This window comes from Carassius auratus, chromosome 23 (assembly GCF_003368295.1).
Source record: "Carassius auratus strain Wakin chromosome 23, ASM336829v1, whole genome shotgun sequence".
In the NCBI taxonomy this organism is placed as follows: Eukaryota; Metazoa; Chordata; class Actinopteri; order Cypriniformes; family Cyprinidae; genus Carassius; species Carassius auratus.
This window is the reverse complement of record NC_039265.1, coordinates 11,893,645-11,918,555: the sequence shown is the minus strand read 5'-3', so window position 1 is coordinate 11,918,555 and position 24,911 is coordinate 11,893,645. Positions and strand designations below refer to the sequence as shown.

Here is a 24,911-nt window from a genome sequence, read left to right as displayed (position 1 = left end):
TTATCTTCTGTGTTGCCACATTGTTTGTTACTATGTTATCATGGTAATATTCAGATTCAGATTTGGTTGCAGTGCGTCAAACATGCAAATATGAGACAGTAATTAATATCACGTCACCTTCAAAAATACAGTATATTGCCATCATTTATGGCCGGGGAGTATTCCAGTGATTTGCATCTAATATCTTTCCCGTAAGATGATGTCACACCACAAACATGCTGTTCAGCAGCCATATTTTGTTTTGTTTTCAAGTAAAAACTTTCTTAAGTCAAGAAATATTTACTGGAGATGCAATGTCATTTTATTAGTCTTGTTTTCTGAAAAATTTATCAAAATGAAGTTTTGATGAATTAATGAAGTTCATGATTAAAACAACAACAAAAACAACATATTTTCTTGTTTGCAACATAAACTCAAAGGAATTGCTCACCCTCCAGATCATGATGACTTTGTTTCTTCATCCAATTTGGAGAAATGTAGCATTGCATCAGTGCATCATGAATGGGTGCCTTCAGAATGAGAGTCCAAACAGCTGATAAAAACATCACAATAATCCACAGCACTCCAGTCCAGCAGTGAACATCTGGAGAAGACAAAACCTGAAACACATCCAGCATTAAGATGTTTTTTCAGTATTTTTAACAGGAGGAATATTTTTGACTTGATGGAAAATTTTATGTTAGGTGTGAATGGCAGAGCTCTTATCAGTCACACACACGCACACACTCGAGTGTAAGTCTATACATCTGCTTTAACATTATTAGGGGTGTCCCCGACTAAGGATGTTCAGAGTCAAATCGGAATTTTAGAATCTTGCCGATATTCAACTGATAGTCCAATCATATGTTTGGGGGTGGGGCAAAATACATTAAAAAGAATCAAGTCAGACATTCGAATAATATAATTACAGATGTTAACACACGGAAAATGTGTAATGAACTCCTTACAGATATAAACTGGGTAAACAGGGCCGGCCCCAGCTTTTTGGGGGCCCTGAGCAGATTTCCAAAAGGGGCCCCCATACCTACAGTTTCATCTAACCCCACCCACAATCTCACACTGAGACCTAATTGTAACATTTTACCTTTCAAGATACAGATAGAAAAATATATTTAGTTGACATATGCAGTAAAAAAAAAAAAAAAAAAAAAAAGTAAAACAATTTCCTGGTCCTTCAACTAATTAAAACTGTTCAGAGAGTTTAATAACAGGATATGGTGTCACCAGAGTACAAAGATTTTAGTGTCATAATGTATCAACTTCATATGCTTTTAGGGTAAAAAAAAAAAAAAAAAAAAAAAAAACACTAAAATACAATTATGCCTGAGGTATTTTTATTATCAATTTTATTATTTTCTTTTCAGTTTATAAAAGTTGTAATTTATTGAACATCCTTGAGACATAGCATGACAATTGAGATTTAGCTAAAAAAATTATAATAATAAATCTAACAACAAAGAAGTTTTTATGATAATTGTACCATGTAAGACAAAACATTTTAAATGACAATATTATTTACGTTTTTTATACTTCGACAGTAAAAAAAGTGCCAGGCAGGTAGAACCAGGGCAGGACACTCGAACACAAGACTAGACAGGACAATGTTCCACAAAAACACAAGTTAACCCCAAGACAAGGGAAAATATAACCAAGTAACTAATAAAGAGTAAAGTAAAAAGGAATTTGTACCAATTTAACCAACTTAGAGAATAAACAAAAACAAGAATCAGGACTATAAAAACTAAATACATTTTACAAATAAAAGCAAAAAAGGCAAAAACAAACAAATTACTAAAACAAGGAGCAAGGCAACTACACAGGACCAGACAAAACAAGGGCACAACGTCTGCTTGAGCAGACTGTACAGGAACATCTTCAGTGGTCATAACTGGAGTAGTATACTTGGGGAAAGCCTCCACAGGTGAAACATGATTAGCTGGAACACACTCTGAGGGACTCGTTAGAAGCAGCAGATACCGGTCTGGTATGAGCTCAGTGGCACAACTTCTAGCAGGAACATCCTCTGAGGGACTCATCAGAAGCAGCAGTTAGCGGATCCAGTATGATCTCAGTGGGGGCAATTTCTAACAAGAACAACCTCGGTGGGCTTGACAAGACAAACAGGAACAATCTTTAAAGAAGGGACAAAACAGACAGGATAGCCTCTTCAGGTGGCTCACGACTAGTAGGAACATCCTCTGAGAGACTTGTCAGAAGCAGCAGGTAGCAGGTCTGATCTCAGTGACTGTACCTTGACTTGTACCTTGACTAGCAGAACCAACCTCCTTGGGCTTGACAAGACTAACAGGAACAATCTTCAAGGACAAGACAAAACTGACAGGATGGCCTCTTCAGGTGGCTGATGACTAGTAGGAACATCCTCTGAGGGACTCGTCAGAAACACCAGATCTGGTATGATCTCAGTGGATGTAACTTAACTAGCAGGAACAACGTCTGAGGGCTTGACCAGACAAACAGGAACACATCTCCATGGCCATGACCCAACTGGCAAGGATGACCTCCGATGACAAAACAAGACAGACAGGAACATTTTATCTAGCCATAACTTGATAGGTAGGAACACCTTCTATGACCATGAGCCAACTGGCAGAAACAACCTCTGTAGGAGTGACAGGACAGGCAGGAACATCTTGTATGGCCCAGACATAATGGGTAGGGACAACCTCTGAAGGCATAACTTAACAGACATGAATAGTCTTCATGAACATGACGAGCAGGAATCACTTCATGAATCTGGTTAAAAAAAAGGCAAAAACCTTCTCCATGGACTGGACATGTAACCAGGAGTGATCTCTGGGGAACTTAAAACGACTGACAGGAACATTTTCTATGGACATGACAGAAATAACTTCAACAGGCAAAACTGATAGGTTAGACTTCTGATGTTGTGATATGAATGTCTAGAACAGTCTCTGGTATAACTTCTGTAACAAAGTCATATAGGCCAAAAAGAATTGACCAGAGTTGCCGGTGAGGGTGACCAAACTGGAGGATGATGAGCACACACCTCAGTGATGGTTAGAACGAGAGGTACTGATCGAGGTAACACTGTAGAGTAACTGGAGCCACGGGATGGAGAAGGCAGATCACTGAGAGAGAAGCTAAACACAATAGGTAAGTATAAGCAGGAGTCAACTCAAGTAACTAGCAGGGGAATATTCCGCTGAATAGTTTTTAACCCTCTGGAGTCAGTCTAAGGGTATTTTTGGGGCCTGGAGAAGTTTTGTCATGCCATGACATTTGTGCTTTTTTCAGTTTCTTATAAATATCTAAACGGGTAAATTCTAATCTCACTGTAATCAGCACAAACTGGGGTATAATAATATGTGAAATGCATGTATGTACATGATTGTGTTTTTGAGAATTTTTAGTTTTTCACTAACCACGCATAAAAATGTTAAATGACTTGAATAAGGCAAAAAAAAAAAAAAAAAAACAACAACAACACATAAATAACATTGGTTCCCGGGACTTTTGAGAACTGGAGCTTGTAACCTAGAATTTTTCTTTCTAAATTATGTGAAAATCATCTTATTTACTCACTTACAGAAAACAATATATTGATTTAAATTTTTTAAGACACTTTTTGTTGGTAAAAGTCATATGCGAGTAGGCATCAACTATCATGAATATCATTGTGATTTACAAAGACAAAGGCCTGCATAATGAGCTGCATAATGAGCTGCATAATGAGCCTCTCATTCAGCTGTGCCACTGTGAGGGAGGAGTTACAAGAAAGAATGTGAAGACAAAATAAATGTATATAATTTTATGTTTGTAGTTTATTTAGAATTCAATTCAATTCAATTCAAGTTTACTTGTATAGCGCTTTTTACAAAATAAATCGTAACAAAGCAACTTTACAGAAAATTATGTTTCTACAATATTTAGTAGTAGCTAGTAGTTTGTGCACATTTGACAGGATTTAAAAAAATAATAATAATAATAATAATACAAGACGTAGTCAGCTAGACGATGAACTATCAATATTATTAATTAAGTTATTATATGATTCAGTCACACATTTAGCAATAATTGTTAGTTCTGTTTGTTGATTCAAGGTTAGCATCATCTGGGGTCCTCTGAGGGTCAGCATCATCTCTTCTCAGGTGTTCTGGATCCAGACTGATCCAGGGATGTAAATCCCGTGGCGAAACATAGAAACAAAATACAGACATCATTAGCATAGCTGCTGATCCAACAAAGTAAAATTAGTTTAACCCAAGTTAATGAATAAAAATGCACCTTTGAACAGATGCAACTACACTCACAATTAAAAAGATACATTATTCGAATGCTTGGCGAAAGAGATGTGTTTTTAATCTAGATTTAAACAGAGAGAGTGTGTCTGAACCCCGAACATTATCAGGAAGGCTATTCCAGAGTTTGGGAGCCAAATGTGAGAAAGCTCTACCTCCTTTAGTGGACTTTGCTATCCTAGGAACGACCAAAAGTCCAGCGTTTTGTGACCTTAGGGTGCGTGATGGGTTGTAACGTGGTAGAAGGCTAGTTAGGTACGCTGGAGCTAAACCATTTAGGGCCTTATAGGTAAGTAATGATAATTTGTAACTGATACGGAACTTAATAGGTAGCCAGTGCAGAGACTGTAAAATTGGGGTAATATGATCATATTTTCTTGACCTCATAAGGACTCTAGCTGCTGCATTTTGGACGACCTGTAGCTTGTTTATTGACGAAGCAGGACAACCACCTAGAAGTGCATTACAATAGTCCAGTCTAGAGGTCATGAATGCATGAACTAGCTTTTCTGCATCAGAAACAGATAACATGTTTCGTAGCTTGGCAATGTTTATAAGATGGAAGAATGCAGTTTTTGTAACATTGGAAATATGATTTTCAAAAGACAAATTGCTGTCTAATATAACACCCAGATTTCTGACTGTAGAGGAAGTAACAGTACATCCGTCTAGTTGCAGATTGTAATCTACAAGATTCTGTGTAGTGTTTTTTGGTCCAATAATTAGTATCTCTGTCTTATCCGAATTTAATTCGAGAAAATTGTGTGTCATCCAATCTTTTACATTTTTAACACACTCTGTTAGCTTAGATAATTGGGAAGTTTCATCTGGTCTCGTTGAGATATATAGCTGAGTATCATCAGCATAACAGTGGAAGCTAATTCCATATTTTCTAATAATATTACCAAGGGGCAACATATATATTGAAAATAGAAGGGGACCTAGGACGGATCCTTGTGGCACTCCATATTTTACTGATGATAAATGAGATGACTCCCCATTTAAGTAAACAAAATGGTAGCGATCGGACAGGTAGGATCTAAACCATCTTAGAGCCTGCCCTTGAATACCTGTATAGTTTTGTAATCGATCTATCAGTATGTCAGGATCTATGGTGTCGAACGCAGCACTAAGATCAAGTAAGACTAGAAATTAGATGCAGCCTTGATCTGACGCAAGGAGCAGGTCATTTGTAATTTTAACAAGTGCAGTTTCTGTGCTATGGTGGGGCCTAAAACCTGACTGAAATTCTTCATTCAGATCATTTTTATGCAGGAAGGTGCTCAATTGAGTAGACACAACTTTCTCTAAAATTTTAGACATAAATGGAAGATTTGAAATAGGCCTATAATTTGCCAGTACACTAGGATCTAGTTTTGGTTTCTTAATAAGAGGCTTGATAACCGCCAGCTTTAATGGTTTTGGGACGTGTCCTAAAGATAATGACGAGTTTATGATATTGAGAAGAATATATTTAATTATCCCACAACCAAATTTTATATCCACTTGGGAGTGCAGTTAAACAGTTTATTAGGAACAATCAAAGCTGACCTTCAAACTATTTTTTTTGCATCATTACTCCAGTCACACAATCCTTCAGAAATCTTATTTTCCACAAAAAACATTTGTTATTATTTATTATTATTATTATTATTATTATTATTATTATTATTATTATTATTATTATTATTATTAATGTTGAAAAGAGCTGAGAAAATTTTTCAGGTTATTTAGGGGGGAAAATTTGTTACAGTTATCTTTATTTGTTGCATTTATATTATTTACATCTAGCTTTTGAATGGTATAGTATTGTATATTGTTTTTGAAACTTCTTAATATTTCACTTGATTATATATTTAGTCAGGAATTATAGTTTGGAAAAAGTCTTTGGAAAAAGTCTAGAGAGACGTGAAAAACGGACATTGCATTGTTTTCATATGGATAACTTTATCACAGAATATTTGTTTTTAGCGGCACTCGTTTAGTTTAAAAGCAAACATGTCAAGCTTTCTATAGATATCTCTCTCATGTTTCTTCATTGAGTATTCACAGAGTTACAGTTAATTTTAATGATGTGTTTGTAAATGAAGATCAGTGCAGACAAAGGCTGCAGACAGCACACTTTGTTTGTTATCTTTATTTTATAAGTGCACAAAGTTTTGTTGTTATGTCTGTATACCAAAAAGTTTATCATTTACAGATTTGATTGATGTATTGCTCTTATCTGAGGAAGGCGGAATGGAGGTGGATCAGGGGGAGGGATGGAGGGCCAGGCCCGAGTAGTGGGAGAGGGCCTGGAGAAAGAGGTAGGAAGGTTTGCCCTAAGAGTAAACCTTGAGGGACGGCACAAGAGGCTGACTAAAGCCCTATTCGGATGGGACTAGTTTCACAGGGGGTCGTTAGAGAAATCTGCGTTTCACAGACGTACTCTGTGATTTTAATCCCGTCCGAATCTGCCACGTCTGTGTTTTTCTCACACAACCTCTGTGATAATTCCAGAGCAAATTACCTACCGTTTTTCAGCAAACTCAGTGATCCTCTGAGAAAACTAATCCCGTCCGAATGCGAATGTCTGTGATTGCCGGTGATATTTTATTTCACAACGCGTTTCCTTGTGTGTTTTGGCCAACGTGAATTACCGTAGATGCTCTACCGCGCGGATGTTTGATATATTTGCTTAGCGGCAAATAGATATTAATAAAAAAATAATACAAATAATAAAATCAAGAGCAAGATAAACTGTTAATACCGGCTATTGTAATATCAGCATCAGGTAAGATTACTCACGTTCATTTATGTACTCAGTTACATAATGTTTTAATTACATTTAATAAAAAAAGGAAAACACGTTAAACTAAAGGAACCACACATTAACATGGTTTTGCTATACTAGCCATTTAGTATTTATTGTGTAATAATACTAAGGCAATCATTCTGAAAGAATGCAATGCACGCATACAGAGCGCGTGATCTCTGTGACGCCCAGATGCACAAATCAGACCCTCCCACCTCTGTAATAAACACGGACATACTAGTCCCGCCCGAATTGGTACATGAAAATCTCAGACGTCAGGTGGTAAGAATCGAAACTCAAACGTAGTTTAGAAAACTAGTCCGGTCCGAATAGTGCTAAAGACGGACAGTTTATGATGGCTCACACAGCTGCCGCATTCTCGCTAGTGGTTTGGCCCGATGTTTATCTTGTTGGATTAAATCCTGCCGTGAATACGCTTCAGGGTTATACACAACGAAACGCAGCGACTTTGACGCATGCGCTTCCCTTCCTGTTCATCAGGGACTGTGCCCTCCATTAGAGAGCGCTGTTGAACCGCTAATGCACATCCAAGCCTCTCACTGCAGTCCCCGTGCTCTAACTCTGACTGTCTCGCAGCAAAGGCACCTTTAGCATCATTGGATCGAGCTATCACTTGAGCGCCCCCTCAGACACTCTGCACAATCCAGCCTTCAGAGTTTAAGGGACGGCACAAGAGGCTGACTAAGATGGCCTGTTTATGATGGCTCACACAGCTGCTGCGTTCTCGCTAGCAGCGTGGCCCGATGTTTATCTTGTTGGATTAAATCCTGCCATGGATATGCTACAGGATTAGACACAATAAAACGTAGGCGGAGGCTTGGAAACCACTACGTTTTATGGGGCACAGGGTAGTGCTTGCACGGCATTTTCACTATGGGTGTTACGCACAATTCGTCACGGATACACCATTCAGTTCAGAAAGGCCTGCCTTTTTGCCGTGGAAATCAAGATGTTAACGGTAAAGTCTATTCCGTCTCAGATTCAACCAAACAGTTGTTTTGTCACGATCAATCTGAAGGATGCATATTTTCACATTAAGATCATCAAGAGACACAAGAAGTTCCTTTAGATACGCTTTAGAGGGCAAAGTGTATCAATACTGTGTTCTTCTTTTGGCTTAGCCTTGGCTCATCAAGTATTTCGAAACGCATGGACGCAGTTCTGGCCCCGTTGCGGCTCCAAGGCATTCTTGGATTGAATTGCCTGGACGATTGGCTGGCGTTGGCCTTCATGTACTACTCAGGTCAGACAACATAGCGGTTGTGTCCTATCTGAATCATCGAGGAGGATTACACAATACTCTTCTTTGGTCTCGGAACAGATTTCTGTCGATCAGAGCAGTTTATGTGGCCCGGACGTTTGAACTTCAGAGTGGATTTGTGATCCAGACAGACTCTGGAGCAGGGGGAATTGAGGTTGCACCCCCAAACGGTGAGCCTTTTATGGCAAATATTTGGAGAAGCAAGAGTGGACTTATTTGCGTCGAGCATGACTACGCATTTCCCGCTGTGGTTCTCCCTATCCCCTCCATCGCCCCTAGGCTTGGATGCGTTAGCTCACAATTGGCCCAGAACCAGCTTGTATGCTTTTCCCCTGATTCGTCTAATTCCAGCGGTGTTATCCAGGATACGGCTGGACAGAGTGGAGCAGCTGCTGCTGGTGGCTCCATGATGGCCCACACAGCCGTGGTTTGTGGACCTGTTCAGTCTGTTAGCGGGCTCTCCATGGGAGATTCCCCTCAGACAGGACTTACTATCGCAAGCACAGGGATTGATTTTGCTCCCAAGGCCAGATCTATGGAAGCTGTGGGCATGGCCTCTGAGCGGAGTGAGTTAATATGTCCCGGTCTTTCTGTTGAAACCACAGAGACTATAATGAATTCCAGGGCAACTTCTACGAGATGCTTATATGCTTCAAATGGAAACTGTTTACGACCTGGTGTGGAATTTGTAATATGGATCCAGTTTACTGCCCAGTGGCTTCAGTACTGTAGTTCCTTCAAGACCGTTTCTCTGATGATGTAACGTCAGCCACTCTGAAAGTTTATGTGGCAGCCATTCCAACTTACCAAGTATGTATAGATGGTGCTTCAGCGGGCCGTCATCCGCTGGTCTCTCGTTTTATACTGTGCTGTCACAGTGTCTGGGTTTTGTTCCCTGGGGTTCCACTAGATGTCCTCCTTTCTCACGATGTCTGTCACCTTATCACTTCCTGTTCCCTTATTTAGTCACCTTCCTCCTTGTTGAGTATTGATTGTTCCCCACCTGTCTGTTCCCTCATTATCCTTCCGTGTATTTATACCCTGTATGTCTGAGTCTGTGTTACGGAGTCCTTGTTTAAAGTCTGAGTATTATTCATGTCCGTCAATTCTTGCCTTGCCTTGCCTTGCCTTGTGTTCGTGTCTTGTTTATGTTGTTTGGATCTTCTGGTTTTGACCCTGCCTGGATTGTTTACCTGTTTGGATTACCCTTAATAAATGACTTACCTACAATTGGTTCCCTCTCCCGTGTTTCCAGTACACCGATCGTGACAGGTGCACGATGGCCGAGGCCTGTCCGCCCTGTGCGAGTTCCTTCATGGGATTTATCCATTGTGTTGCAAGGTTTATCAAGGCATCCGTTTGAGCCCTTTGAAACTATACCGGATTTTGAACCAGGCTCTGTGAAAGTATTGCTGCGACCGAGGCCTAATTATGTCCCTAAGGTCGCTTCGAACCCTTTTCACTTTCAACAAGTAGTCTTGGAGGCTTTACCCCCTGCAGAGGCAGGGTCAGGAGATCTGAGTCTTTGCCCTGTTAGAGCGCTGAAGGCTTATGTTGATCAAACAGCTCCATGGCATGAATCCGACCAGCTTTGTCTGTTAGGACACAAAATAGAGGCCATGCTGTCACAAAGCAGCCCATGTCCCATTGGCTAGTAGAGACTATATCTTTAGCCTATGAGGCGCGCGGACTCGCTTCGCCCTTAGGAGTTAGAGCTCATTAAACGAGAGCAGTGGCTTAATCACAAGCTTTCTCAGTGGTTCTTCTATATATGATATCTGTGTTGCGGCAGGATGTTCCTCACCCAACACTTTTGTCAAGTTTTAAGTCTGGATGTGAGGATGGCTCCTGGCTCCCGGGTTCTGTCCACTTGAGCAGATGCTTTCCTTGGATTCCAACTATCAGGTACGTCAGGCGTTATGGCAGTGGTCCTCAAATCTGGCTTGCGAGATCCAGTTTCCTGTAGAGTTTAGCTCCGACTCTTATTAAACACACCTTTCTGTGATTTTCTAATGATCCTGAAGACATTGATTAGCAAACTCATGCGTGTTTGATTAGGGTTAGAGCTGAACTTCACAGGAAAGTGGATCTCGCGAGCCAGATTTGAGGATCACTGCGTTATGGTATAGGGTTCCCAAACGGTGACGTCACCGCAGCATCGAAGTGACCAATGAAAGGGAACATCTCGGTTACGTATGTAACCATGGTTCCCCGAATAGGGAACGAGATGCTGCGGTCCCGGCCATTCCATACCTTGATAGCATTTCTTCAGTTCATGAAATCTGAGCAAAATAGCGGCACTCAGGTATACGATGCGTACGCATGCGTAGGGCGGTGCCAAACGCTATTTGGCCAATGGGATTGGTGGGATGGTATAGGACTTCAGACAATCGACACACCGAGGGGTGTTCCCACTAAGGTGATGTCACCGCAGCATCTTGTTCCCTATTCCGGGAACCGTGGGTTACATACATAACCGAGATGTGATGGGAAGTTCATATATATATATATACATATACATATATATATATATATATATATATATATATATATATATATATATATATATATATAATTTTTTATATAAGTCAGTAATCATAACTTTAGTCAGTTAAAAACCTCATAATCATCAAAAGTTTACATTTGAGTTTTGCAACAACGCACCCAAATACAGTAACACCAATAATTTGCATACTAGGATTTAGGTCTTGAAGATATAAAGTAAATAAATCAGGTGTCATCAGTGCAGAAACCATGATCCACTTACTATACATAATCCATTGCGATGCATTTTTTATTAAATGAACTTACGTTTCGCCAGATTGCCCTTCATTCAAGTCCTCGGTTTACCCGCGCTCATAACATTAGCACAGAATCAGTTCAGAATCAATCACCAAAAGAATCAGTTCGGTCCAGACGCGCTCTGTGTCAGTCTGCTTCACGCTGAATCACGGATGCACAGTATCATCAGCTCCTCGGTTATCGAATCGGACGCGTCGGAAAGAAAAGGTTTTCAGTTCAGTGTACTGATGATCCGAAACCGATGCAACCGTTTCGTGTCTCGAGAACGAGAATCACTCTAACCGGCACGTGCTGCAGTTCAATATCATCAGCTGCTCTACTCATGTTCATGTTCTGTTTACTACAAACTCAATTTGTTAATGTGTCATCATTAACTATATATACAGTACAGATATTTCATAAATCATCCCTTATTCCTATTAAACATAGAGTCTTAATTATTGTCCAACTTCCCTGAAAACCCCTTTGGCATATACATTATCTACAATATACAGATTAGAAACATTCATCTTAAATATATATATATATATATATATCTCGGTTCAGTGTACTGGTGATCCGAAAACCGATGCAACCGGTTCATGACTCGAGAACGAGAACTGCTCCAGCAGTGGGCGTGTTCGTTTGTCATCTGGCTTGGCTCGGTGTTCATCTTCAGTTCGGTCTTCACAGCAGTTCAGTCAGTGTACTGTTTGAGTAAATTAATTACTCTGGGATATTGGTTTAATGGTCATCTGGTGATTTCATCAGACACGGCCTTGAGTTTTCGCTTTTGTTTGGTCAAAAAAAGGTATTTATTATTTTACATTATTAGAGATTATAGCTACCGTAACTACTTTTTATCTCCATATGCTTACATTTGAAGTTTACCTTTTTAAACTTTTTCTGAAGTTGTCCCACACTGCTGCTGACGTTAGGCTATGTGAAGACTTTCTAAGCTAAAGTTAGCTTGTAAAGATGAAATGATTAAACGTATATAATACTGGCAGATATTGAACTTAAATATTTAATTTCCATATGGTAAAAATCCACACTGAGTCAAGTCAAGTCCAGTCAAGTCACCTTTATTTATATAGCACTTTAAACAAAATACATTGCGTCAAAGCAGCTGAACAACATTCATTGGGAAAAGTGTCTCAATAATGCAAAATGATAGTTAGAGGCAGTTCATCATTGAATTCAGTGATGTCATCTCTGTTTAGTTAAATAGTGTCTGTGCATTTATTTGCAATCAAGTCAACGATATCGCTGTAGATGAAGTGACCCCAACTAAGCAAGCCAGAGGCGACAGCGGCAAGGAACCGAAACTCCATCGGTGACAGAATGGAGAAAAAAACCTTGGGAGAAACCAGGCTCAGTTGGGGGGCCAGTTCTCCTCTGACCAGACGAAACCAGTAGTTCAATTCCAGGCTGCAGCAAAGTCAGATTGTGCAGAAGAATCATCTGTTTCCTGTGGTCTTGTCCTGGTGCTCCTCTGAGACAAGGTCTTTACAGGGGATCTGTATCTGGGGCTCTAGTTGTCCTGGTCTCCGCTGTCTTTCAGGGATGTAGAGGTCCTTTCTAGGTGCTGATCCACCATCTGGTCTGGATACGTACTGGATCCGGGTGACTGCAGTGACCCTCTGATCTGGACACAGACTGGATCTGGTGGCTACGCTGACCTCGGAATAAGAGAGAAACAGACAAATATCAGTGTAGATGCCATTCTTCTAATGATGTAGCAAGTACTTATCTTGAGGTCATGAGTTATTATCTTGAGGCCACGAGTTAACTTATCTTGAGGCCACTAGTTACCTTATCTTGAGGCCACGAGCTACCTTATCTTGAGGCCATGAGTTAACTTATCTTGAGGCCACTAGTTACCTTATCTTGAGGCCACGAGCTACCTTATCTTGAGGCCATGAGTTAACTTATCTTGAGGCCACAAGTTAACTTATCTTGAGGCCACTAGTTACCTTATCTTGAGGCCACGAGTTAACTCATCTTGAGGCCACGAGTTACCTTATCTTGAGGCCACGAGTTAACTCATCTTGAGGCCACGAGTTAGTTATATATATTTTTTTTGACAAAGTGGGACCAGAGGTGCTCCGTAGAAGTGCATTATCTTCGTGGTTCAGATGTTTAGTTGCATTTATTGGTTAGTTGTTGATTCACTTCCCTTGTTTAGTTGTGCTGAGGTGATTATTTGTGTCTAGTTGTTTGGTTAGCCTATATGTGATTTCTCAGTTTAAGGCAAGAAACAGGTGAACATGATGAGAAAAATGCTTCACTCAACTGATTAATCACAAAACATCAAGACAATTGTTTTTATACAGGTACGTCAGATATGCTCACTGAATATAAACCTAACAAACCGCTCAGATCACTAGGATCGAGTCAGTTAGAAATACCAAGGGTTCACACAAAACAAGGGAACTCTGCTTTTAGTTATTATGTCGCCCGCAGCTGGAATCAGCTTCCAGAAGATATCAGATGTTCTAAACATTAGCCATTTTATCATAGTTTTAATTCCTTTTATGTAAATCAAAGGAATGCAAATTAACATTATGTATGAAATGTGCTATATAAATAAACATGCTTTGCCTTATTCTTGTCTTTGCAATTCTCTGTTTATTTCATGTGTCAATATTTTTTCCTATTAATTTACATATTGTTGTTCATTTTTATAGTCATGAATGTCCCAGTGTCCTTCGAGGAAGAATAATCAGATATGGAACAGATTGTATCTTCAGAACAGAATTTGAATGTGTGCTGTTGATTAAAAAAAAACACAACTGTACCAGGAAACCAGCTTTTGGTATTTTCATGTATAATTCAAAGACATTATTTGGTGTTTCTAAGTTTGTCTGTTTGTTTTTTTTTTGCATCACTGTTTGTATTTGTAGATCTTGTAATATTGCTGCAACATTGAAGTATCAATAAAGCATCAATTACTTAATTTAAATGTTTCTGTTGATGTTCAAATAAAGTGCAAATATTCTGTGAAGTCACTCAATTAATATTTATTGTAATGATATAAAACATTTTTCCATTTTCAATTTACATGTATTCATTGTTGATGATTTTATACAAAGCAACATCACACTCACTTTGTCATCAAGCCAAAAATATTAATAATCTTTAACGTCAAGTGAGAGTAATTAAATAAAAAACAGTAATGAAGGAAATTAATAAGACACAGGTGAACAACATAATCAGTAACTATAGTGACACATAAGAACATACTTAGAAACCATGACGACCATTGAAGGTGGTGGTTTATTCCTCTTCTAATATGATTGAGCTGGCATGTAAACACTCGATCGGATTGAACCACGAAACTGAAAGGACTGCACATGTGCAATGACACAGAAATAATGTAATGACGTACGGAACGAGCGGCTCTTCCTTTTGAATAAAGTGTTGTATAAATGCATGTCCTTTCATTAGAAAATTCTCCTTTCACTCGGCAACTGTGAAGTGGAGCAGGACAGCCTTGTTTTGAAGACTCATCCACAGGCAACCCATTTTGGATGGGATGGGCATATATATATATGAGCAGCACAGCACAGCACAGCAGTTAATATGTTTATTTATCCATAAACGTGTATATAATAATTCTGCTTTTAAAAACAAATAAAGAAACCATGTAGGAGAGTGGTTATTATGTGCAAACAGTGAAAAGTCAATATTATCTATATGTCACTTTCACTTTCACTATTTGAGCAGTGTGCGCATGTCTAAAAAAATCTATTCTGATTTGAAGCTTGTGATATATAAACACATCAACCAGATCACTTTATTTAGCATTCATGTAAACACAATAATCAGATGCATCAATCATAATGAATTCAGTCTGATTGAACCAAAAAGTGTGCATGTAATGGTAGCCAATGAGATGCAGTGTAATCTAATTACAAGTACAGAATATTTGTAATCTGGATCACATGTAATCAGGTACTCTCCAGCACTCACTTGATGCAGATGAAGTTGTATCTATCAGTTTCAAGGCGGCTGATCCAGCGATTATCATTCTTTCGAATGACTCCAGATCTGACTGTCGAAGTGCAGTTGTTCAGTCCAGTGTCATAACTAGAAGCCCACTGATCATAGCACACGGTGTAACCATTGACCCAGAACCAGATCCCCACTGTGCAGGAGTGACGCAGACCCAGCCACACGTGATCAGAGAGAGCGCTCGAGGTCACATTCATCACCCGCTTCTGCATCTGCTCCGAATCCACCGACACCAGGTCCATGCTCATATTTCTGCAGTATCTCAGAGCTTCAGTCCACGTCTTATTCTCTCGGATCAGAACGAGTTTATCTGGAAACAAACAGAAAGTGAAGTATTTAAACACAGGAACTCATATGAAGAGTGTTGAGTTAAAGCAGCAGGCCTCCACAGTTTATGAAAGCTAATACTTAAGATTCAAGATACAAGATGTTCAAGATTTTATTTTGTCACATGCAAGTTATATGACCAACAACAAGGAGTAAAATGTAGGTCTGGCATACTCTTTTCAGACTGTGCAAGAAAAAAATAAGAGAAAATTAAATAAAAATAATGAAATGTATGAAAAATTATAAGAAGAAAAAAATAAGAAAATTAAACACAAATAAAGAAGAAAAAAACCAAACTAAATACAAATAATGAAACATACAAAATATATAAAACTACTACACAGATGTTGTTTTGAGATGTAAACAGTGCAGTGAGGATGAGTTGCATAGCTAGCTTATCAAAAAAAAGTGCAGACACAGAGAGCTACTGGGTAACCCTACACTTCCGGATTCTCTAAAGTGCAGTGTGTTTAATGTCCATGTTTAGTAGTCTGATAGCGTGAGGGAAGAAACTCCTTCTTAGCCTCTCTGTTTTTGCCATCAGACTGTGGAAGCGTCTGCCTGACTGTAGCAGATTAAATAGTGAGTTTCCAGGGTGGGTGGAGTCTTTGAGGATCTAAACAGCCCTAGATTTACATCTCTTGGTGTGGATGACAAGACAATATCCTCAATAGTCAATATACTTTCTATAGACCCGATATGAACGTTTTGAGGATTCCAGGGGAAACCTTGAATTTTCACAGGAGTCTCAAATGGTACAGTTGTCGTCTGGCTTTTTTTTTTACTTGAGCTTGAATGTGGTTAGTCCTGGTCAGGTCCTTGGAAATGTGTACACCAAGATATTTGAAGCTGCTCACCCTCTCCACTGTGTTCCTGTTAATGATGAGTGGGGTGTAGATCCACTGCTGCCTCCTCCTGAAGTACACAACCAGCTCCTTGGTTTTGCTGACATTCAGAAAGAGACAGTTTGTTTCTTTAGCCACCCTCGTTGTAGGTGATGAAGCCCATCACCACTGGATCATCCGCAAACTTGATGACAGACGTGGAGGTGTGAATGGACACACAGTCATATATGTAGAGCGAGTAGAGCAGCGGGCTCAAAACACATCCTTGTGGGGCTCCTGTACTCAGGGTGATGATGTTGGAGGTGGTCGGAGCCACCCTCACTACCTGAGGTCTGCATGATAGAAATTCAAGAACCCAGTCACAGAGTGGGGCATTCAGTCTGAGGTTTCTGAGCTTGGAGACCAGATTGTAGGGACTATAGTGTTAAAGGCTGAGCTATAATCTAAAAACAGAAGGCTCACATAATTCACCTTATTGCTGTCAGTGTGGGTGAGAGTGGCATGCAGGAGATGGGAGAAAACATCCTCAGCAGACCTATTAGGGCAAACTGGAATGGGTCAATGCTGTTAGGGATAGAGGAGCAGATGATGTTCTTGATTAGCCTCTCAAAAACCATCATAATTAGTGCTGTGAGCAGGCGGCAAGGAAGTCGACCGGAAGTTGAAGTCGGCTGCGTGCTGCCATCTTGTAGCAGAACTTCACTTGCGTTAGCATTCCCATTGACTCCCATTCATTTTGGCATCACTTTGACAGCGAATAACTTTACATCTGAGGCGTTTAAAGACTCTGTTTGTCCATTATTTATTTCTAAAGATACACAACAATGTATAAAGGGCTCCATTACCTTCTATGTTACATTACAGCCCCGTAGAAACAGTTTTTGTAAAAAATAGGCTAACGATTGCATCACAACCACTCGACTAGGGCTGTGCAAAAAATCGAATGCGATTTTCATGCACATCTCGTCAGTAAAGACGCTCCTGTAATTAGAACTATTTCTCCAGCATGTGCGTTCAGATCAGGGTTGCCAGGTTTTCACAACAAATCCTGCCCAGTTGCTTCTCAAAACTAGTCAAAAACTAGCCCAATCGTGCTTCCAGAAGGTTCCCCGATAAAAAATGTCTTCCCGGGGGTTAAAATATACTTTTTTTTCGTAGTCCGTAGACTACGGCTCTGTGTAGTAACTGCCGCTCCACCTGAACCAGTGTTGCCAAGTCTTCCAACGTGATATTTAGCCCCTAAAATGCTAATTTTACCAAGGTAATCCTGCTAAAAAACGTATATTTTAACCCCGGGAAGCAATTTTTATCGGGGAACCTCCCGGAAGATTGGGCTAGTTTTGGAACAGTTTTAAGAACAACTGGGCAGGATTTGTTGTGAAAACCTGGCAACCCTGATCTGAACGCACGTGCTGGAAATATACTTCTAATTACAGGAGCGTCTTTACTGATGAGATGTGCATGAAAATCGCATTTGATTTTTTGCACAGCCCTACACTCGACTCTCTGTCGCATTACCGTACAGACAGGAGGAGAAGCTCGCAGGCAATTAACTTAATATGGCGTACTGGCGTTACATTTTAAAATACTATACAAAATAATTAATCTGAATACTTACTCCTGCTCACTCACGCCAAAGAACTCCCCGCTCAAGCTCGCCGTCTCTGCAAGATTAACGATGGCAGTTTGCACGCACAGCTACTAGAAGATTTACATCTGTCAGACAGGTTGCTGACGTCATCACGCTTCGTTTGAGTCTGCACGTAAGAAACGGAAGTGCTAAAAAACGCTAAAAATGGGCTTCAATTGTCTCAGTTGAGTTCCAATGGGGTCGCTGTGTCCATTTCTTTTACTGTCTATGGCTGTGAGTGCTACTGGTCAATAGTCATTTAGGCAAGATGGATTGTTGTTTTTTATCACAGGAATTATGATAGATTTTTTTGAAAGCATGTAGGGACAACTGACTGTGCAAGGAACTCGTTAAAGATGGACGTAAACAATCCAGCCAGCTGATCAGTGCATGATCTCAATACACAACCGGAAATCCCATCTGGGCCAGCCGCTTCCCTGAAGTTCACAAGCTTCAGGGCTCAACGAACCTCATCCTCCAATACAGTGATTGCGCATGCATCACTGACGAAGCTGTTCTTTTCCTCTTTGCATGTTGGCAGACTGTTGATATCGCCAGAGGTTTGCTTCGAAACGTGCATAAAAGGTGTACAGCTCATTGTGTAGTGAAGAGTCAGCACTCACTGCGACGAAGGGTTTACTTTTAAAAGAACAGTTAGTTCTCAGTCTCTGCCACATGTGCCTGGAGTCATTCAGTTGGAAATGAGACTCCACCCATTCTCTGTACTGTTATTTAGCAGTTCTCACAGTGCATCGGAGAGCGCAACAGGCAGTTTTCTACTCTATCATATCTCCTGCCATTATACACGGCTGTGCGCACATTCACCACTGCCCAGATTGATTTATCGACCCATGGTTTCTGGTTCGAGAAAGTTTTTATTGTTATGGATTGTGTTAACTCCTCAACCAGCGTGCAGACAAAGGGGAAGTCGTGGCCCAATGGTTAGAGAGTTGGCCTTGCAATCTAAGGGTTGTGAGTTCGAGTCTCAAGCTGACAGGAATTGTAGGTGGGGGGAGTGCATGTACAGTTCTCTCTCCACTCTCAATACCACGACTTAGGTGCCCTTGAGCAAGGCACCGAACCCCCAACTGCTCCCCGGGTGCCACAGCATAAATGGCTGCCCACTGCTTCGGGTGTGTTCACGGTGTGTGTGTTCACTGTTGTGTGTGTGCAATTTGGATGGGTTTAAAGCAGAGCACGAATTCCGAGTATGGGTCACCATACTTGGCTGTATGTCACGTCACTTTCACAAAGCTGATAGCTACATCCGCAAATTCACTGATGTCAATAGAACTAGACCTTAACATGTCCCAGTCCATGTTATCGAGTGCATCCTGTAGCACAGCTTCTGATTATATGGTCAGATTTTCCAAAACCTGGTTGCCAGCTAGCTTTAAAGCCATTCCTGAACTGAGAATAGCAGTGGTCAAATGTATTCCTCCCTCTGGTTGAACAGGAAATGTGCTGGTAAAAGTCTGGCATTACATGTTAAAGACTGGCTTGATTAAAGTCCCCACTCACAATGATGGCAGTGTCCGGGTGGTTGTTTAAGCAGACACTAAGAACATCATGGAGTTTAGACAGGGCCATCTCCATGTCTGCTTGTGGTGGAATGTATACATCTGTGACGATGACCGCTGTAAACTCACGAGGCAAGCAGTACAGGCCTTACATAATTGTTAGATGCTCCAGATGAGGCGACAGAGATGTGATGTTCCTGGGGTCATAGTGCGAACTACGGGGGAGCTAGGGGGAGCTCGGCTCCCCTTAATAAGACATGGGCTCCCCTGAAAACGAGAAATTAAAAATTTTTGGGGGGTCTCAAAAAATATTGAAAATATGAATATTTTGAAGTGCAATTTCAGTTGTGCAATGTGAACATGATGGATTATTAAGTGTAAAATAGCAAAAATATTATTCATTCATGCATGATGGCGATTAAAACCTAATTTACTTCAATAAAGATTACTATACATACTATTCTTGTAATGAGCATCAAAGTGTGGGGGCGCTGCAAATTCCCTGTTAGTACGTCATATATTCATAGAAAAAAATTAATAGTTAATCAAACATTTTCCCAAAGTAGCCTAGATTCTGCGGCTTTGGCAACACTCCCGCGTACAAACACACCGAACACACTTGGATGTAAGGAAAGCAAAAAGGGATTAATTTCTTGCTACACTGCAACATAGTAAAATGATTATCGCACTCCCGTTAATGTTCTATTTTTTTTATTCATTTTGCAGTTGTTCCGTTATTTTTGTCTTATGTTTTTACACTTCAAGTTGAAAAACCTCTCATCTTAAATTTAATTTCAAGTTTAGGATTTAGGACTGTATTTTGAACTATTTTACTTGCCGTATATCCAGTCATGCTTCTTGCGCACGCTAGTTCTGATCGTACGTATAGTAACTCGGCAACTACGCAAGAATTGTAGTATGTTTGCGTAAAGGGGAACAGACATTCCGAGGGGAACAGAATCGACTGCTACACCGGTCACGATCCTAACTCCTCTTGCTCCGAGTCCTCTCTCCCATTAACACTTTCTCTCTCCCAGCAACATTTCTGATAAGCAGATTATGTTGCAGTCCCTTATGTGCCAATAGCCGCATTTCCACTGTCGGACCAGTGCGAGCCAGGGCTTAAAGCGGGCCAGGCGGGGCTCATAGCCCCGGGCCAGTAGCACCGAGGCCAAAATAGCGCAGGGTTTCCACAGTGGAGCTTGAAGCACCCCTGCACGTCACTAAAACACGCCCTTTACACGCCTCATGAACAACCTCAAAATTTCACCATCAAAGAGAAGTTATCAGAAAACTAAGAAATAAGTCACTGGAACATGTGCGATCACATGAGCATTTGAGAACCCAGTGTGTGTAAACCCAGTTTACATAATTTACCAATTTGCATAATTTCCAACTTTTTTGTGAACAGAAGTTTTCAGCACTTCATTTTATATATATTTTTTTTGCTTAGCTGCACGTCTTGTGATCATTAACTGACATGAGAGAACCATGAATGTGAATGTGAACCGTGAATGTTTTGTCAAATTAATGAAAAATTAGTTTAAAGACTTCAAGAAATACTTTCACTGACAGAAACTCTGGGAATTGCTGGTTAAAGGAATAGTGCAGTCACACTGTAATGATGAGAGAGTTTCTGTAGTTTAACAAGTAGATGTTCAGCAGCTCAGATGATTGATCTACTCACCATCATAACACACAAAGAGATGCTGATCTGAACAACGCTCGTCTGTCCATCGTCCTTCATCACTGATACCAGTTGATGCACAGATGCTGTTTTTGCCATCTCTGCTATTGGGCTGACCACTGCTCCAGAGAGGGGATATGAAGTTGCTGTTGTCTGACCAATTCCAGGATCTTTGCAGACCGATCCAGGCTTGATTAGGTGAAGTTAGGTTCTGGTTTATGATTTTCTTTATCTGATTATTCTCCGTCTCATTCCTCACACTGGCCAGATCTGTGTGTTTCTCTCTGCAGTGTTTCTGAGCTTCAATCCAGTTCTTTTTCTCCTGTACAGGGACGAATCCTTTACTGCTGCCTTTAAAAGAGAAAGAGAAATCTGATATTGATTTAAATAATAAAATACATGTTCTTTCTCCTCTCATTTACCAAGAACAAAAAGACACATCTAATTGTGATTCATTATTCAAAACTGAGTGTTTCTTTGTGAAAATGACCAGTTCTTTCAGAAAATTTCTGTTTTAATCACATAATCAAGTCACATTTATTTCTGTGGCATTTAAAATAAAATAAGTGTCAGTGTTGCAAAGTTAAACCAATTCAGCTATGAGCAGCTTTAAATAAGATAATAGTGTGAATTTGGTTAATAGTGCAAAGTTCATCAGATATGAAACATACAGCTGATCTCACCATTATAGCAGATGAAATGTGTTTGGGTAGCACAGCTCATATCATGCCATTGTCCATCACTCTTCATAAAAACACAGTCTCCATCTCCATTTGGTTGATCTGGTCCCCTCTTCCTAAACTGAGACTCATCTCCTCTGTAGAAGTCAGAGTTATTCAGAGACCAATCCCATGCGTCCTGCAGCCCAATCCAGACACGGTCAGCACTGTTCTCTCTCTTTAGGAGCTGATTTATATCCTTCTGTTCATTCATGTCATTGATAGAGACCAGATCTGTGTATTTCTCTCTGCAGTATCTCTGAGCTTCAGTCCAGTTCTTCTTCTGATTCACAAAGTGATACTGACGCGGAGACGAACTGACCACGACTGAGGAGAGACACATTCACACAGATCTCACTCATTATATCCACACTGTATTTCAAGAGCTCAGAGTTTCAGTATGTGTTTGATAAAGTGCTCTGAATGGTGCTTTTGTACGTTCAGTGTTTCTACAGGATTTGGTGAGACTGTGGAGCTCTAGAGGAAGAACACTGAGTTCACTTTAAAGATAAACACATGAATGTGCTGCATTTCCAGAGATTTGATTTTCAGTGACCAAACTGAATTCTTTGAATCGTCTTGGCCTGTTGGTGTCGCTGTTGGACAGTGTTTTCTCTTCTTCCTGCTGGCCTTCTGTAGCTAATCATAGCTCCGTGTAGCTGTTTTTATTTTATATTTTTTCTTTATAATCTTTCTTACTATCATCTGTTTGTTTGTTTGTTTGTTTTTTAAAGTTGTAAAATATAACTTAATTCACACCATATTTCTGATATTATCGATCAATCTTATCAGATTAACTTTGATCGTTCACTTTTCCGTGACTGCAGCACACCTGCAAAGTGTTAGCACTCAGTTTTTCACAAGTTCATCAAACAACCGCAGTAAGAATATTTCATCAAGCACGGTGAGTAATGGCTTCTCCTATAATTGTTATTTGCACCTCTTGCCACATGTACAGTTTATCTATCTCTGTCGCTGATGAGGGATTCACATGTGATAAATGCAGGGAAATAGGCTGATGAGATATCATCAGGAAACATGGTGTTAGCTTTCACTGTTATGCTGATGATACTCAGCTCTATATTTCCTCGCAGCCCGGTGAAACACACCAATTTGAAAAACTAATGGAATGCATAGTGGATATAAAAAATTGGATGACGAGTAATTTCTTACTGCTAAATTCAGAAAAAACAGAGGTGTTAGTCATAGGGCCTAAAAACTCTGCTTGTAATAACCTAGAACACTGTCTAAGACTTGATGGTTGCTCTGTCAATTCTTCGTCATCAGTTAGGAACCTAGGTGTGCTACTTGATCGCAATCTTTCCTTAGAAAGCCACGTTTCTAGCATTTGTAAAACTGCATTTTTCCATCTCAAAAATATGTCTAAATTAAGGCCTATGCTCTCAATGTCAAATGCAGAAATGTTAATCCATGCATTTATGACTTCAAGGTTAGACTATTGTAATGCTTTATTGGGTGGTTGTTCTGCACGCTTGGTAAACAAACTACAGCTAGTCCAAAATGCAGCAGCAAGAGTTCTTACTAGAACCAGGAAGTATGACCATATTAGCCCGGTCCTGTCCACACTGCACTGGCTCCCTATCAAACATCGTATAGATTTTAAAATATTGCTTATTACTTATAAAGCCCTGAATGGTTTAGCACCTCAGTATTTGAATGAGCTCCTTTTACATTATACTCCTCTACGTCCGCTACGTTCTCAAAACTCAGGCAATTTGATAATACCTAGAATATCAAAATCAACTGCGGGCGGCAGATCCTTTTCCTATTTGGCGCCTAAACTCTGGAATAACCTACCTAACATTGTTCGGGAGGCAGACACACTCTTGCAGTTTAAATATAGATTAAAGACCCATCTCTTTAACCTGGCATACACATAACAAACTAATATGCTTTTAATATCCAAATCCGTTAAAGGATTTTTAGGCTGCATTAATTAGGTAAACCGGAACCGGAAACACTTCACATAACACCGTACTTTCTACATCATTAGAAGAATGGCATCTACGCTAATATTTGTTTGTTTCTCTCTTGTTCCGAGGTCACCGTGGCCACCAGATCCAGTCTGTGTCCAGATCAGAGGGTCACTGCAGTCACCCGGATCCAGTACGTATCCAAACCAGATGGTGGATCAGCACCTAGAAAGGACCTCTACATCCCTGAAAGACAGCGGAGACCAGGACAACTAGAGCCCAGATACAGATCCCCTGTAAAGACCTTGTCTCAGAGGAGTACCAGGACAAGACCACAGGAAACAGATGATTCTTCTGCACAATCTGACTTTGCTGCAGCCTGGAATTGAACTACTGGTTTCGTCTGGTCAGAGGAGAACTGACCCCAACTGAGCCTGGTTTCTCCCAAGGTTTTTTTCTCCATTCTGTCACCGATGGAGTTTTGGTTCCTTGCCGCTGTCGCCTCTGGCTTGCTTAGTTGGGGTCACTTCATCTACAGTGATATCATTGACTTGATTGCAAATAAATGCACAGACACTATTTAAACTGAACAGAGATGACATAACTGAATTCAATGATGAACTGCCTTTAACTGTCATTTTGCATTATTGACACACTGTTTTCCAAATGAATGTTGTTCAGTTACTTTGGCGCAATGTATTTTGTTTAAAGCGCTATATAAATAAAGGTGACTTTGACTTCAAATATCATGTTATTGGGGTCGCTTAAACCCATGGGAAAACCATGTACTTGGCAACACTGACTGCTCCGCACTTGTCTGAAAAGGGAGAAAGGAGCAAGTATAGGTCTCTGCAGGAAAGTAATGGGAGTTACGAGATCAAGGTGTTTTTACACCATGATACCTGATTAGTTGATGTAATGGTGATGTTAGGTTTAGGGGTGGGGTTGGGTAAGGGGGATCAGAGACCTAAGTCTCGAAAGGAGCAGTAGCTCATTTTCATTTTAAGAGGACAAACACAGATAATAGTGCATTTTGGCTCATACCCTAAAAGTTGGTTATCAGTGGGGTATTTTGTGATTAAACTTCATATGCAC

General features: G+C 40.2%; 1 protein-coding gene across 1 annotated transcript; it reads right to left on the bottom strand.

The window, feature by feature from the left end:
- Positions 1 to 14,814: 14,814 nt before the first annotated feature.
- Positions 14,815 to 22,350, bottom strand: LOC113041330 (macrophage mannose receptor 1-like). The gene is made up of 3 exons (XM_026199797.1): positions 21,847 to 22,350; positions 21,164 to 21,514; positions 14,815 to 15,464 (listed from the first exon to the last, which is right to left on the bottom strand). Exons 1-3 carry the CDS (start codon positions 22,223 to 22,225, stop codon positions 15,109 to 15,111), a joined length of 1,086 nt encoding a protein of 361 aa, XP_026055582.1. The 5' UTR covers positions 22,226 to 22,350; the 3' UTR covers positions 14,815 to 15,108.
- Between the last annotated feature and the right edge of the window lie 2,561 nt (positions 22,351 to 24,911).